This window comes from Cervus elaphus, chromosome 16, assembly GCF_910594005.1.
Source record: "Cervus elaphus chromosome 16, mCerEla1.1, whole genome shotgun sequence".
Classification (NCBI taxonomy): Eukaryota; Metazoa; Chordata; class Mammalia; order Artiodactyla; family Cervidae; genus Cervus; species Cervus elaphus.
In genome coordinates, this window is record NC_057830.1 from 10658808 (window position 1) to 10672186 (window position 13379).

At 39.9% G+C, this 13379-nt stretch overlaps 1 protein-coding gene across 1 annotated transcript in view; it reads right to left on the bottom strand.

Moving 5' to 3' along the window:
- Positions 1–13379, bottom strand: part of HSDL2 (hydroxysteroid dehydrogenase like 2) — a 62484-nt gene that overhangs the window by 40477 nt on the left and 8628 nt on the right. The window contains exons 2-3 of the mRNA XM_043927710.1: positions 6432–6595; positions 5202–5300 (exon numbers count right to left, since the gene is read on the bottom strand). Coding sequence (XP_043783645.1) covers positions 5202–5300; positions 6432–6595 — 263 coding nt within the window. The remainder of the gene's footprint in view (positions 1–5201; positions 5301–6431; positions 6596–13379) is intronic.

A 13379-nucleotide genomic window follows, 5' to 3' on the forward strand; every position in this document is an offset into this window, starting at 1 on the left:
GTGAGTGAGGGATAGTCGCTCAGTCATGTTCAACTCTTTGCAACCCCATGGACTGTAGCCCGCCAGGCTCCTCTGTCCATGGAATTCTCCAGGCAAGAACACTGGAGTGGGTTGCCATCTCCTTCTCCAGGGGATCTTCCCGACCCAGGAATAGAACATGGGTCTCCTGCATTGCAGGCAGATTCTTTACCATCTGGGCCACCAGGGAAGCCTACTATTAAGAGGCATTTCTACGTTTAAAGACAGGTCAACTTAAAAAGTATTAACAGATACATGCTTGACTTTATCTTATAATCCATAGACAATACATTAGAATATGTAATGAATCCATACACTTTTTCCAAAGGAATACCTGAGACTGAAGTAGCAATAAAGTTTTAAATGATCATCAATAATCAGATAAAATAATTTAGATGAAGCTTTATCTCTCAAAGAGATGGGGACTCGGCAAGTGGTCAGAAAGGAAATACAATGTGCTTTTAACTTTGTATGAAAAATAATGTTCAGTTTCATGTTGCTGAATACAGTTCTGTTTTTGCCAAATAAATCCTCTAGTGGGCCCCAAAGCAAATGAAAGTAGATGAGGACTAAAGCTACACTGATTGTGCAAACTGGATCTGACTTGCCAATGATAAAGTAAAAAAAAATTGGGTCCAATTAAGAGGTACCAAAATTTTTAGACTCAGACGAGCCAAATTAAAACATTCGGTTGGTGCAAAAGTAATTTAGGTTTTGTATTGTTGACCTTTGCCATTTGATACTGAAATACATTCTTAAATAAATGTGGTTATGTTATACATCATTTTAATGCACATTTCTTGCTAATGAATTATTACTTGCTGTTTATTTTATATGTATTTTAGACTATGGAAATGTTAGACAAAAAGGAAGACTCAAGAGATTTTTTTATGTAAGTTCAAAATGGGTCATAAACCAGCAGAGACAACTCACAACATCAACAATGCATTTGGCCCAGGAACTACTAATGAACGTTCAGTGCAGTGGTGGTTCTTGAAGATGAGGAGAGTAGTGGCCAACCATCAGAAGTTGACAATGACCAATTGAGAGGATGATTGAAGCTGGTCCTCTTACAACTACACGAGAAGTTGCCCAAGAACTCAACGTCGACCATTTCTGTGATCATTTGGCAGTTGAAGCAAATTGGAGATGTGAAAATGAAAAAGCTTGATAAATGGGTGCCTCATGAGCTGACCGCAAATCAAAAAAATCATTTAAGTCCTGTCTTCTCTTATTGTATGCAACAACAACAAACCATTTCTCCATTAGATTGTGACATGACAAAAAGTGGATTTTATACAACAACTGGCCATGACCAGCTCAGTGGCTGAACCGGAAAGAAGCTCCAAAGCACTTCCCAAAGCCAAACCTGCACCAGAAAAAGGGTCATGGTCACTGTTTGGTGGTCTGCTACAAGCCTGGTCCACAATAGCTTTCTGAATCCCAGTGAAACCATTACATCTGAGAAATAAGCTCAGCAAATCGATGAGATGTACAGAAAACTGCAACGACTGCAGCCAGCATAGGTCAACAGAAAGGGCCCAATTCTTCTTCACAACACCTGGCTGCACATAGCACAACCAACGTTTGAAAAGTTGAATGAACTGGGCTACAAGGTTTTGCCTCATCTGCCATATTCACTTGTCCTCTAGCCGACTATCACTTCTTCAAGCATCTCAACAACATTTTGCTGGGGAAATGCTTCTACAACCAGCAGGATGAAGAAAATGCTTTCCAAGAGTTTGTTGAATCCCAAAGCATGGATTTCTATACTATAGGAATAAACAAACTTATTTCTTGTTGGCAAAATTGTGTTGATTGTAATGGTTCCTATTTTGATTAATAAGGATTCACGGTCTGAAACCGTAATTACTTTTGCACCAACCTAACAAATCAGGGATGGGACTTCCCTGGTGGTCCAGTGGTTAAGGCTCCAGGCTTCCAATGCAAGGGGCACAGGTTCAGTCCCTGGTTGGGGAACTAAGATTCCACATGCCACGTGGTGCAGCCAAAAAAAAATTTTTTTTTAATGAATCAGGGCAAAATGGTGGGAAATGATATGGAAGAAAAGGCATGCATGTATGCCTGCTGCAGAAAAAAAGATGGCAGGAAAGATTATATCTGTGGTTTATGAAATAGCATAATCTACTCAAGACCTAAAAACTGAAGATGAAGGCAGGCAAGGTGATAGGCAGTACTATGTGGCAGAAGTCCCTGAGGGGCACAGGTCTGAAAGCATCATCCACTGCTCAGGACTTTGTTAAGGATAATTCCCTGGCAGAGAGAAAAGTTAGAAGAAAGGTAAAGTCTTCTCTAAAAGGCAGACTTCAAAGGCCTACAAAACTCCAAACCACACCATAACGGCAGCAACCACAGTATGGAACTGAAACCAAACAAACAAAAAATACAGGCTTGAAAGATCTAGGGGGAAAAATACAGAGAGAAGAAAAGAGCAGGCTGTGAATCATCTCATAAATGTCACATCCAAACTTATTAGGAGGTAGCAGCAGCTGAGCTGCTGAGCAGAGCTCACCGAAGAATTAAGATTCTACATCTTTATGCCAGAAAAGCAGAAGTTCATGGGCAAATGGAAAGCAAAATATTTTAAATACATCAATGTGGATCCTAAAGAGGAGGGAAGGGAATGTTAGGGAAGATTCCAAAAGAGAGGTAACTCCACCACCAATTTGCACTTTTAGCAAGAAAACATAAGTCTTTCAGATGCCCATCTCAACAAGTAGCAAAATGCATTGGCAGATTTTCTTCCCCCAAAGATATGAAAAGTATATCTTCTCTCTTTTTTTACAGTCTTCACTGAACTTCTTACCACACTGCTTGATTCATGTTTTGGTTTTTTGGCTGCGAGGCATATGGAACCTTAGCTCCCTGACCAAGGACTGAACCTGCATTCCCTGCATTGGAAGGCAAACTCCTCACCACTGGACCGCCAGGGAAGTCCAAAGCATATCTTCTTGGCTGAAGATTTCTACCAACTCAGCTAAGTTCCAGGACATGAATGCCAAGTCAATTAACATGGATCAACTGGCTTCTGAAGAAACAAAAAACAAGATTTGCTTGTTTTTTCATTTTTCATTTCATTTTTCTCTGTTCCTGGGAAAGTAGATCACTTGATAGATAAAGCTGGATCAATCCTGCACTGAAGATGCTGAAGGAATGATGCCAGGTTCAATGGAAGACAATCTAAGCCACGGTGGCTAAACCAATCGAGACCACCCATGCATCTGAGTGAAACTTCCTTGGCTGGGACAAAACAAAGTTAGGAAATTGGAGAGGACAGATTTCTGGGCTTTGATTCTTCCAAGAAAGAGATTTCAGTTTGGCTCTTTAAATTCTCTGTGGCAACAACAGGAGAAGAAATAAACTTGTGAGATGCCAGCTACTCTGTAAGAGCCCCAACCTGGAAAGTGGAGGTCTTCACATTTTGACACTCAGGTGCATATTTTCGGACTATTCTGTCACTAATACACAATGTGTAACCCCTTCTGGTGAAGCAGATCAGACAACACAGCTAGAATTCAAGATGGGAAGTTAAAACAGAGGTGATTTCTGTATCTGTACAGGCCTTCAGTATCTATAATTAATGTCCATCTTGACCCATTTCAGAGATTTCTTGGGACAACACCAGACAGCAACTGAACTGTTCATGTTCTCTAACAGAATTAGAGGACAGAAACTAAGACTGAGAAAGGGCGCAGACAAAGGTGGTAGCAGTCCTCCCCTAAATTATGATGATCTTGGTCTCCAAAAAGGATAAACTCACTCTCAGTTGACAGAACCAATGGATCAATGGAAAGAACTAAAACTGGATGAATATACAGACAGAAAAAGCTCTATTCTTCTACACTCACCACCTTATCCCTTAATTCCTCCCTAACAATGAGTGGCTAAACTAATTAGGTTAAATCCTAATTTGGCACTAATTGGTCACTTTTCCTAGTAGGTAGAAGTCATTTTAGATAAAGGTCCTGCATTTGAATGTGGCTTCTTCTCCTTCTTCCTTCATATTTTGGGCTCTATCAGTAAGAAGAAGAAGAAGGGGAAAAAAAAAAAAAACACCCAGTAATTTTGCATTCTCTCTCTTCTTCTCTCAGGGGCATTCACATTACTTTGGGAAAAGTTGCCAGCCAGGGGTAAGATTTTGAATTTAAAGGAAGAGATCCCATTTGAGTCAGAGCTTTGTGCTCCAGTCCAGAAGAACATAGCACTCTGCATTAGGGGTTAAAAGCATGAGACTTGCTAATAAAGCATTATCTTGTTCCCCAATATCCTCTGCATATACATAGAATATTATAAGAATATAATAATATTCTCTGGAATATTATAAGAAGAGAATGGTAATGGTTTGGACAGCATTTGGACACAGCTAGATTCCAAGCTATAATACCATCAAAGTCTTAGTTCAACTCCCAATACTTGCCTTCTAGGAGATTATGAATTAATTGGGGGAAAAGAAAAAAACACTAAGATCTGAAGTTTTACAAGAAGAGGACCAAAGGAATGTTTTAAGAATTCAGAGAAAGAAAAAAATGTACATTTCTGATTACTTGGCATAGTCGGGAAACTGGCTTCATTAAGCAGATGAGCATTAAGCACAAAAATTTCAAACGACAAAGAAGGGATCATTTCAGGAAGGGTCAGAGGTGGAGGCGTGAGCACTGGAGGAGCTTCAGGAAGGAAAGAGAAAAGGTGAAAAGGCAAAAAAAAATTAAGGTGAGGAAATGGAAGCAAACTCTTTTGGCTGGATTAGGGAGTTTACACAGGCATATAGAAAGAAGATGGAGCCAAAAAAAGTCTGTTAACATCAGAATGAGAAATATCTTGAAAGCCAATAGGTAATCTGCACTTTACTCAATAAATATTAAAAAGTCACCAAATAATGGGTTACATGAAGACAAGTGGGTAGGTCCTGGTGCATATGTTATGGTCAAGGTCTTAACTTTACCTTGGATGGGAGACTGATTATATTAAAAATAATCTTTCACAATTATTCAATTACTCATCAGATGGTTTTAAGCTGTGCTTCTGTAGGAACAAATACTTATTTCTGGCTATACTCTGAAGACTTAGAGAGTAAAAATATCAAAAGAAAGTTAAAAATTAAAATGATGGCTATACCGATACTTTACCAATATTCAATAATTATCTCAGAATGAAGGCACTACCTCCAAATTTTTCCACTGCCTTCTCCACAGCACTGCTGATTTGCTCTTCATCTCTCACATCAACAATACATGGCAAGGCCTTTCCTCCAGCTGCTTTGACTACAAAGGATACATAAAGATGCATTCAAATGTTAGAACTTTCATCAATACTGAACCTCTGAGATGAGTTAAAAGTAAAAAGTACCCCATTTTCAGAAAACCAATATAAATAACTATGTCTTCCAACTACCAGCAACTCTGTTCTACTGTAGGACAGACTGAATTCATAGCCATCTGCAGACTGGCCAGGTCAACTCTATTTAAACAACAAACAAAAAAGAGGGCAGTTTTTAAAAACGCTATTAAAAAGAAATAAGGGGGGAAGGTAATTTAAAAGATGTTTACTACAGAAAATTTCTAAAAATGTACGAAAATATAAAGAAGAGTATAATGAACTATCATGAATCCATCAACTATCTTCAATGATTGATAATGTTTTGCAGTAAATTTATCTACCATCAATTCTGTTTGGTTTGTTGCTGGTCTATTTCAAAACAAATCCCAGGCATCATTTCATTCATAGTTGCTTCATATGTATTCCCTTAACATAACCACAGTGCTAGGAACATAACTAACAAAACTAGCATATCAGTTGAAGCTGAATTTTTAAGCCCTCACTCCTAGCACAGAGCCTTGAATATAAGCACTCAATAACTATTTGTGTTCCCTGGGCTCGGTAACAACCTAGAGGGGTAGGATGGGGTGGGACATGGAAGGAAGGCTCAAGAGGAAGAGTGCATATGTATATCTATGGCTGATTCATGATGATGTATGGGAGAAACCAACACAGTACTGTAAAGCAATTATCCTTCAATTAAAAGTAAATAAACTTATCTAAAATGAAAAAAATAACTATTTGTGACCTGAAAGTATTAAAATAATGACTTGCAAATTATGCAGAGAACAGGTAACATGGAGCATTTTTTTGTTCACACCATCTACCTCTTAAGTTCTTTCCTCTGCTTCCACTCCTCTGCTCCTTGCTCCCATTCAAGAACCACTGGTCTCATGAAATATGATTTTTAACGGGAATCGCTCCCATTACTTAAAAAAGCTAGGGAGAAAAATGATCCCCAAACACCGCTCTAAGGTGACAAAACATTTCTTTAACCAGATAAAATTATTTTTAGGATAGACTTCAGAAAAATATAATTAAACTTTCCAGCAAACTCTTTATTTATTGAAACATACTTTCTTCAGCAGCAGTATAGATGGTGCCTGAAAGTTTGGGGTGTGCCTGGGCGGTCTTCGCAGCAATGACTATGTTTGCTCCATCCTTGGCCGCTTTCAAAGCAATCGCTTTGCCAATGCCACGGCTTGCACCTGTGATGAAGACAGTACATCCTGCTAACTTCCTACAACAGAACAAATGTGGCCTTATTAGAAACCTCAAAGTTTTTATTTATTGACATCAGTACCATAAACTCATGCACATATTCACAAAATATGTGTTTCCTCTTCTATCAAACTCTCTCTAAACCCTCCTCCTTCCCCATCTGATACCTGATTACTCCCATTGTATAATGATCTATAAATTACTATAACTGCAGTGGCCAGATTTGCTATGATTTTTGCAGACACAATCTGCTCAAATGAGTAAATCTTAAGAAGAAATGAGGAATGAATGAACTACATGAACATATATACATTTTTTCCTCACAGGAAAAAGTATTAAAGTTCATTTTTGAAAAATTTGTAAAAAGACTTTACTTTTGAATGGTGGGATTATGAATAAATTTTATCATTAAGTCTTTATATTCTTCAGGATTTTTCAGTTTTCTGCAATGAATACATACCACTTAAAAAGAATTATGTAAAAGCTAATAGTTATTTAACAGATGCTCATCATTGCTTATAATAGCTAGAGTGGAAACAACTTAAATGTCCATCAACTGATGAACAGATAAAGTAAAATGTATTACATACAACCGATCACATGGACTGTAGCCTTGTCTAACTCAATAAAACTATGAGCCATGCCATGTAGGGCCACCCAAGACAGATGGGTCACTGTGGAGAAGATGTTCTGACAAAACGTGGTCCACTGGAGAAGGGAATGGCAAACCACTTCAGAATTTTTGCCTTGAGAACCCCATGAACAGTATGAAAGGGCAAAAAGATATGACACTGAAAGATGAACTCCCAGGTCAATAGGTGCCCAATATGTTACTGGAGAAGAGTAGAGAAATAACTCCAGAGAGAATGAAGAGATGGAGCCAAAGTAAAAACGATGCCCAGTTGTGGACGTAACTGGTGATGTAAGTAAAGTCCGATGCTGTAAAGAGCAATATTGCATAGGAACCTGGAATGTTAGGTCCATGAATCAAGGTAAATTGGAAGTGGTCAAACAGGGGATAGCAAGAGTGAACATGGGCATTTTAGGAACTAGTGAACTAAAATGGACTGGATTGGGCAAATTTAACTTAGATGACCATTATATCTACTACTGTGGGCAAGAATGTTCATCGCAGCACTGTTTATAATAGCCAGGACATGGAAGAAACCTAGATGCCCATCAGCAGACGAATGGATAAGAAAGCTGTGGTACATACACACAATGGAATATTACTCAGCCATTAAAAAGAATACATTTGAATCAGCTCTAATGAGATGGATAAAACTGGAGCCCATTATACAGAGTGAAGTAAGCCAGAAAGATAAACACCAATACAGTATACTAATGCAAATATATGGAATTTAGAAAGATGGTAATGATAACCCTATGTGCGAGACAGAAAAAGAGACACAGATGTATAGAACAGACTTTTGGACTCTATGGCAGAAGGCGAGGGTGGGATGATCTGAGAGGATAGCATCGAAACATGTATATTATCAAGTGTGAAATAGATCGCCAGTCCAGGTTGGATGCATGAGACAAGTGCTCAGGGCTGGTGCACTGGGATGACCCAGAGGGATGGGATGGGGAGGGAGGTGGGAGGGGGGATTGGGATGGGGAACACATGTAAATCCATGGCTGATTCATGTCAGTGTATGGCAAAAACCACTATAATATTGTAAAGTAATTAGCCTCCAACTAATAAAAATGAAAAAAAAAAAAAAAGAATCCCTTAGAAGAAATGGAGTAGCCATCATAGTCAACAAAAAAGTCTGAAATGCAGTACTTGGGTGCAATCTCAAAATCTGTCCGTTTCCAAGGCAAACCATTCAATATCACAGTAATCCAACTCTATGCCCCTACCAGTAATGCTGAAGAAGCTGAAGTTTACTGGTTCTATGAAGACCCACAAGACCTTCTAGAACTAACACCCAAAAGAGATGTCCTTTTCATTATAGGGGACTGGAATGCAAAAGTAGGAAGCCAAGAGATACCTGGAGTAACAAGCAAATTTGGCTTTGGAGTACAAAATGAAGCAGGGCAAAGGCTAACAGAGTTCTGCCAAGAGAACACATTGGTCATAGGAAACACCCTCTTCCAACAACACAAGAGAAGACTCTACACGTGGACATCACTAGATGGTCAATACCGAAATCAGACTGATTATATTCTTTGCAGCCAAAGATGGAGAAGCCTTACATAGTCAGCAAAAACAAGACCAGGACCTGACTGTGGCTCAGATCACAAACTCCTTATTGCCAAATTCAGACTTAAATTGAAGAAAGTAGGGAAAACCACTAGACCATTCAGGTATGACCTAAATCAAATTCCTTATGATTATACAGTGTAAGTAACAAATAGATTCAGGGGGTTAGATCTGATAGATAGAGCACCTGAAGAACTATGGATGGAGGTTCGTGACATTGTACAGCAGGCAGTGATCAAGACCATCCCCAAGAAAAAGAAATGCAAAAAGGCAAAATGGTTGTCTGAGGAGGCCTTACAAATAGCTGAGAAAAGAAGAGAAGCTAAAGGCAAAGCAGAAAAGGAAAGATAAATCCATCTGAATGCAGAGTTCCAAAGAACAGCAAGGAGAGCTAAGAAAGCCTTCCCTAGCGATCAATGCAAAGAAATAGAGGAAAGTAATAGAATGGGAAAGACTAGAGACAAGAAAATTAGAGATACCAAGGGAACATTTCATGCAAAGATGGGCACAATAAAGGACAGAAATGGTATGGACCTAACAGAAGCAGAAGTTATTAAGAAGACATGGCAAGAATACCCATAAGAACTATACAAAAAAGATCTTCATGACCCAGATAATCACAATGGTGTGATCACTCACCTAGAGCCAGACATCCTGGAATGAGAAGTCAAGTGAGCCTTAGGAAACATCACTACAAACAAAGCTAGTGCAGGCAATGGAATTCCAGTTGAGCTATTTCAAATCCTAAAAGATGATGCTGTGAAAGTGCTGCACTCAATATGCCAGCAAATTTGGAAAACTCAGCAGTGGCCACAGAACTGGAAAAGGTCGGTTTTCAATCCAATCCCAAAGAAAGGCAATGCCAAAGAACATTCAAACTACAGCACAATTGCACTCATCTCACATGCTAACAAAGTAATGCTCAAAATTCTCCAAGCCAGGTTCAACAGTATGTGAACTATGAAATTCCAGATGTTCAACCTGGATTTAGAAAAGGCAGAGGAGCCAGAGATCAAATTGCCAACATCCGATGGATCATCAGAAAAGCATGAGAGATCCAGAAAAACATCTACTTCTGCTTTATTGACTACACCAAAGCCTTTGTCTGTGTGGATCACAACAGACTGTGGAAAATTCTTAAAGAGATGGGGATGTCAGACCATCTTACCTGCCTCCTGAGAAATCTGTCTGCAGGTCAAGAAGCAACAGTTAGAACTGGACATGGAACAACAGACTGGTTCCAAACAGAGAAAGGAGTACCTCAAGGCTGTACACTGTCACCCTGCTTATTTAACTTCTATGCAGAGTACATCATGAGAAATGCCTGGCTGGATGAAGGACAAGCTAGAAATCAAGAATGCTGGGAGAAATATCAATAACCTCAGATATGCAGATGACACCCCCCCCCCTTTTGGCAGAGAGCAAAGAACTAAAGAGTCTCTTGATGAAAGAGAAAGAGGAGAGTGAAAAAGTTGGCTTAAAGCTCAATATTCAGAAAACTAAGATCATAGCTTTCAGTCCCATCACTTCATGGAAGATAGATGGGGAAACAATGGAAACAGTGACAGACTTCATTTTGGGGGGGGGGCTCCAAAATCACTGGTGGTGACTCCAGCCATGAAATTAAAAGATGCTTGCTCCTTGGAAGAAAAACTATGACCAACTTAGACAGCATATTAAGAAGCTGAGATATTACTCTGCCAGCAAAGGTCTGTCTAGTCAAAGCTATGGTTTTTCCAGTACTCATGTATGGATGTGAGAGTTGGATTACAAAGAAAGCTGAGTGCCGAAGAATTGATGCTTTTGAACTGTGGTGTTGGAGAAGACTCTTGAGAATCCCCTGGACTGTAAGGAAATCAAACCAGTCAATACTAAAGGAAATCAGTCCTGAATATTCATTGGAAGGACTGATGTTGAAGCTGAAACTCTAATACTTTGGCTACCTGATGCAAAGAAGTGACTCACTGGAAAAGACCCTGATGCTGGGAAAGATTGAAGGGAGGAGGAGAAGGGGGTGACAGAGAATGAGATGGTTGGATGGCATCACTGACCCAACGGACCTGAGTTTGAGCAAGCTCCGTGAGTTTGTGATGGACAGGGAAGCCTGGAGTGCTGCAGTCCATGGGGGTCGCAAAGAATCGAACATGACTGAGCAACTGAACTGAACTGAACTGAAAGTGTGTTATATATCAATACATACAAAGGGATCTATTCAGCAATAGAAGGGAATGAAGTATTGATCTGTGCCACATGGATGAACTTTGAAAACATGCTCAGTGAAAGAAGCCAGTCACAAAGGCCTTCATACTGTACGATTCCATTTAAATGAAATGTCCAGAAGAGGCAAACCTATAGACACACAAGGCCTAGTGGCTGCCTAGGACTGGGGGTGGGAGAAGGAGGGATTTGGGGTTTCTTTCTTGGATGACAAAAATATTTTAAAGTTGACTGTGGTGTGTACACAACTGTGACTATACCATTTAACTGTACACTTTAAATGGGTAAATTGTACGGTGCGTGAATTACATCTCAATAATGATGCTAAACAAACAAACAGAAAGTTGGCAAAGAACTCTGGGTGTTGTTTAAAAGATTCTCTGATCCAAATGTGAGGAAAATTCTCTGTGCCCATTCATTTTTTAATAATATATCCAATCACCTTACCTTTTAACTTTCTACTTACTCAGGTGTTAGATGAGAAGGAAACCTGTATTAAGTCAGAGTGGGAAACCCACTTTCTTGTTTACTTTCTAAAGGCATATAATGTTTAAGGAGAAGGCTGAAGAGAGGGTCGCAAAGTGACAATGACAGAAAAAGGGGCAGTAACCAGAGACAAGGGGAACATATAAGCAGGCTTGTTAACAAAAGAATGTAAGGCTTTTGCCAAGATCAGAAAGACTACACCTTAGAAGCAAGTTCAGAGATAAAAGTGGGAGAAGGGCTTCAAAATAAGAAATAAATGGTTTAATAAGAAAGAAGGGGAATGGAAAGTGAGCAAGAGGTGCTCTTTTTACTGTTTTTAGTAAAAAAAAAAAAAAATCACAAAATACAAAAAAAAAAATATATAAATAATGTGCAAAGCTTAAAGATCAAAATAAAATGCATACCAAGAAATAGAATATTATCAATACCCCAGAAGCCACCTGTCTACTCCTCTCTATCCTTCTTCCTCCCAACCCACAAAGTAACAACTACTTTAAATATTATTACTAATTTCCTTGCTTTTTTTTTTTATTCCTAATACCTACTTATCTATGTCTAAGCCAGGGGCCAAATCCGACCCTCCATCTGTTTGTGTACAGTGTGGGTGCTAAGAACAGTTTTCCCAGATGAACACATATGTGTATGAACACATTACGATCGATTTTGAACCCCAAGTCAGCAAACACTATTTCCCTATTACAAATTGAACTGTATTCACCAAAATGCAATTGTACCTCCCTGTCATAGATTGAATTTTATCTACCAAAGTTTTAGGATATTTTGAAGTCCTAACCTCCAGGATCCCCAAATGAGACCTTATTTGGAAACAGGGTTGCTGCAGATGTAATCAGTTACAATGAGGTCATACAGGAGTAGCTGCTGCCGCTGCCGCTAAGTCGCTTCAGTCGTGTCTGACTCTGTGTGACCCCATAGACGGCAGTCCACCAGGCTCCTCCATCCCTGGAATTCTCCAGACAAGAATACTGAGTGGGTTGCCATTTCCTTCTCCAACGCATGCATGCATGCTAAGTTGCTTTAGTCATGTCCGACTCTGTGCGGTCCCATGGACAGCAGCCCACCAGGCTCCTCTGCCCATAGGATTCTCTAGGCAAGAATACTGGAGTGGGTTGCCATTTCCTTCTCCAATACAGGAGTAGGGTAGATCCTTAATCCAGTATGACTGTGCCTTTATAAGAGGAGGTAAGACTACATAAAGACAGACACATAGGGAAGACAGCATGTGATGACAGAGGTGGAAAGTGGAGTAAAGCAGCTACCAGCTAAGAACGCCAAGGACTGCCGATGATCACCAGAAGCTAGGGAGAGGCAAGGAAGGGTTCTACTCACAATTTCAGAGGGAAGACTAACATTGCTAGGGCACCGCTAACACCTGGACTTCAGACTTCACGTCTTCAGAACTTAAAAAAACAAATTTCCACTTGAAGCCACTCAATTGGTGGCAGCCCTAGGAAACAAACACATTCTTTCTTCCCCTAAAAAAGAATTTCATTCTTGTTGTTGCTGCTTGTTGTTGTAGTTGCTAAGTCATGTCTGACTCTTGCGTCCCCATAGATTGTAGCGCACCAGACTCCTCAGTCCATGGGGTGTTCCAGGCAAGAATACTGGAGTGGGTTGCCATTTTCTACTCCAGGGGATCTTCCTGACCCAGGGATGGAACCTACATCTCCTGCATTGGCAGGTGGATTCTTTACCAGGGAGGAATCAAGGGAGCCACCAGGAAAGCCCAAGAATACTGGAGTGGGTATCCTCCTGGGTATCTTCCAGGGGATCTTCCTGACCCAGAAACTGAACCAGGGTCTCCTGCATCGCAGGTGGATTCTTTACCAGCTGAGCTACCAGGGAAGCCCTTCATACAGTATATGTCATTCTATAG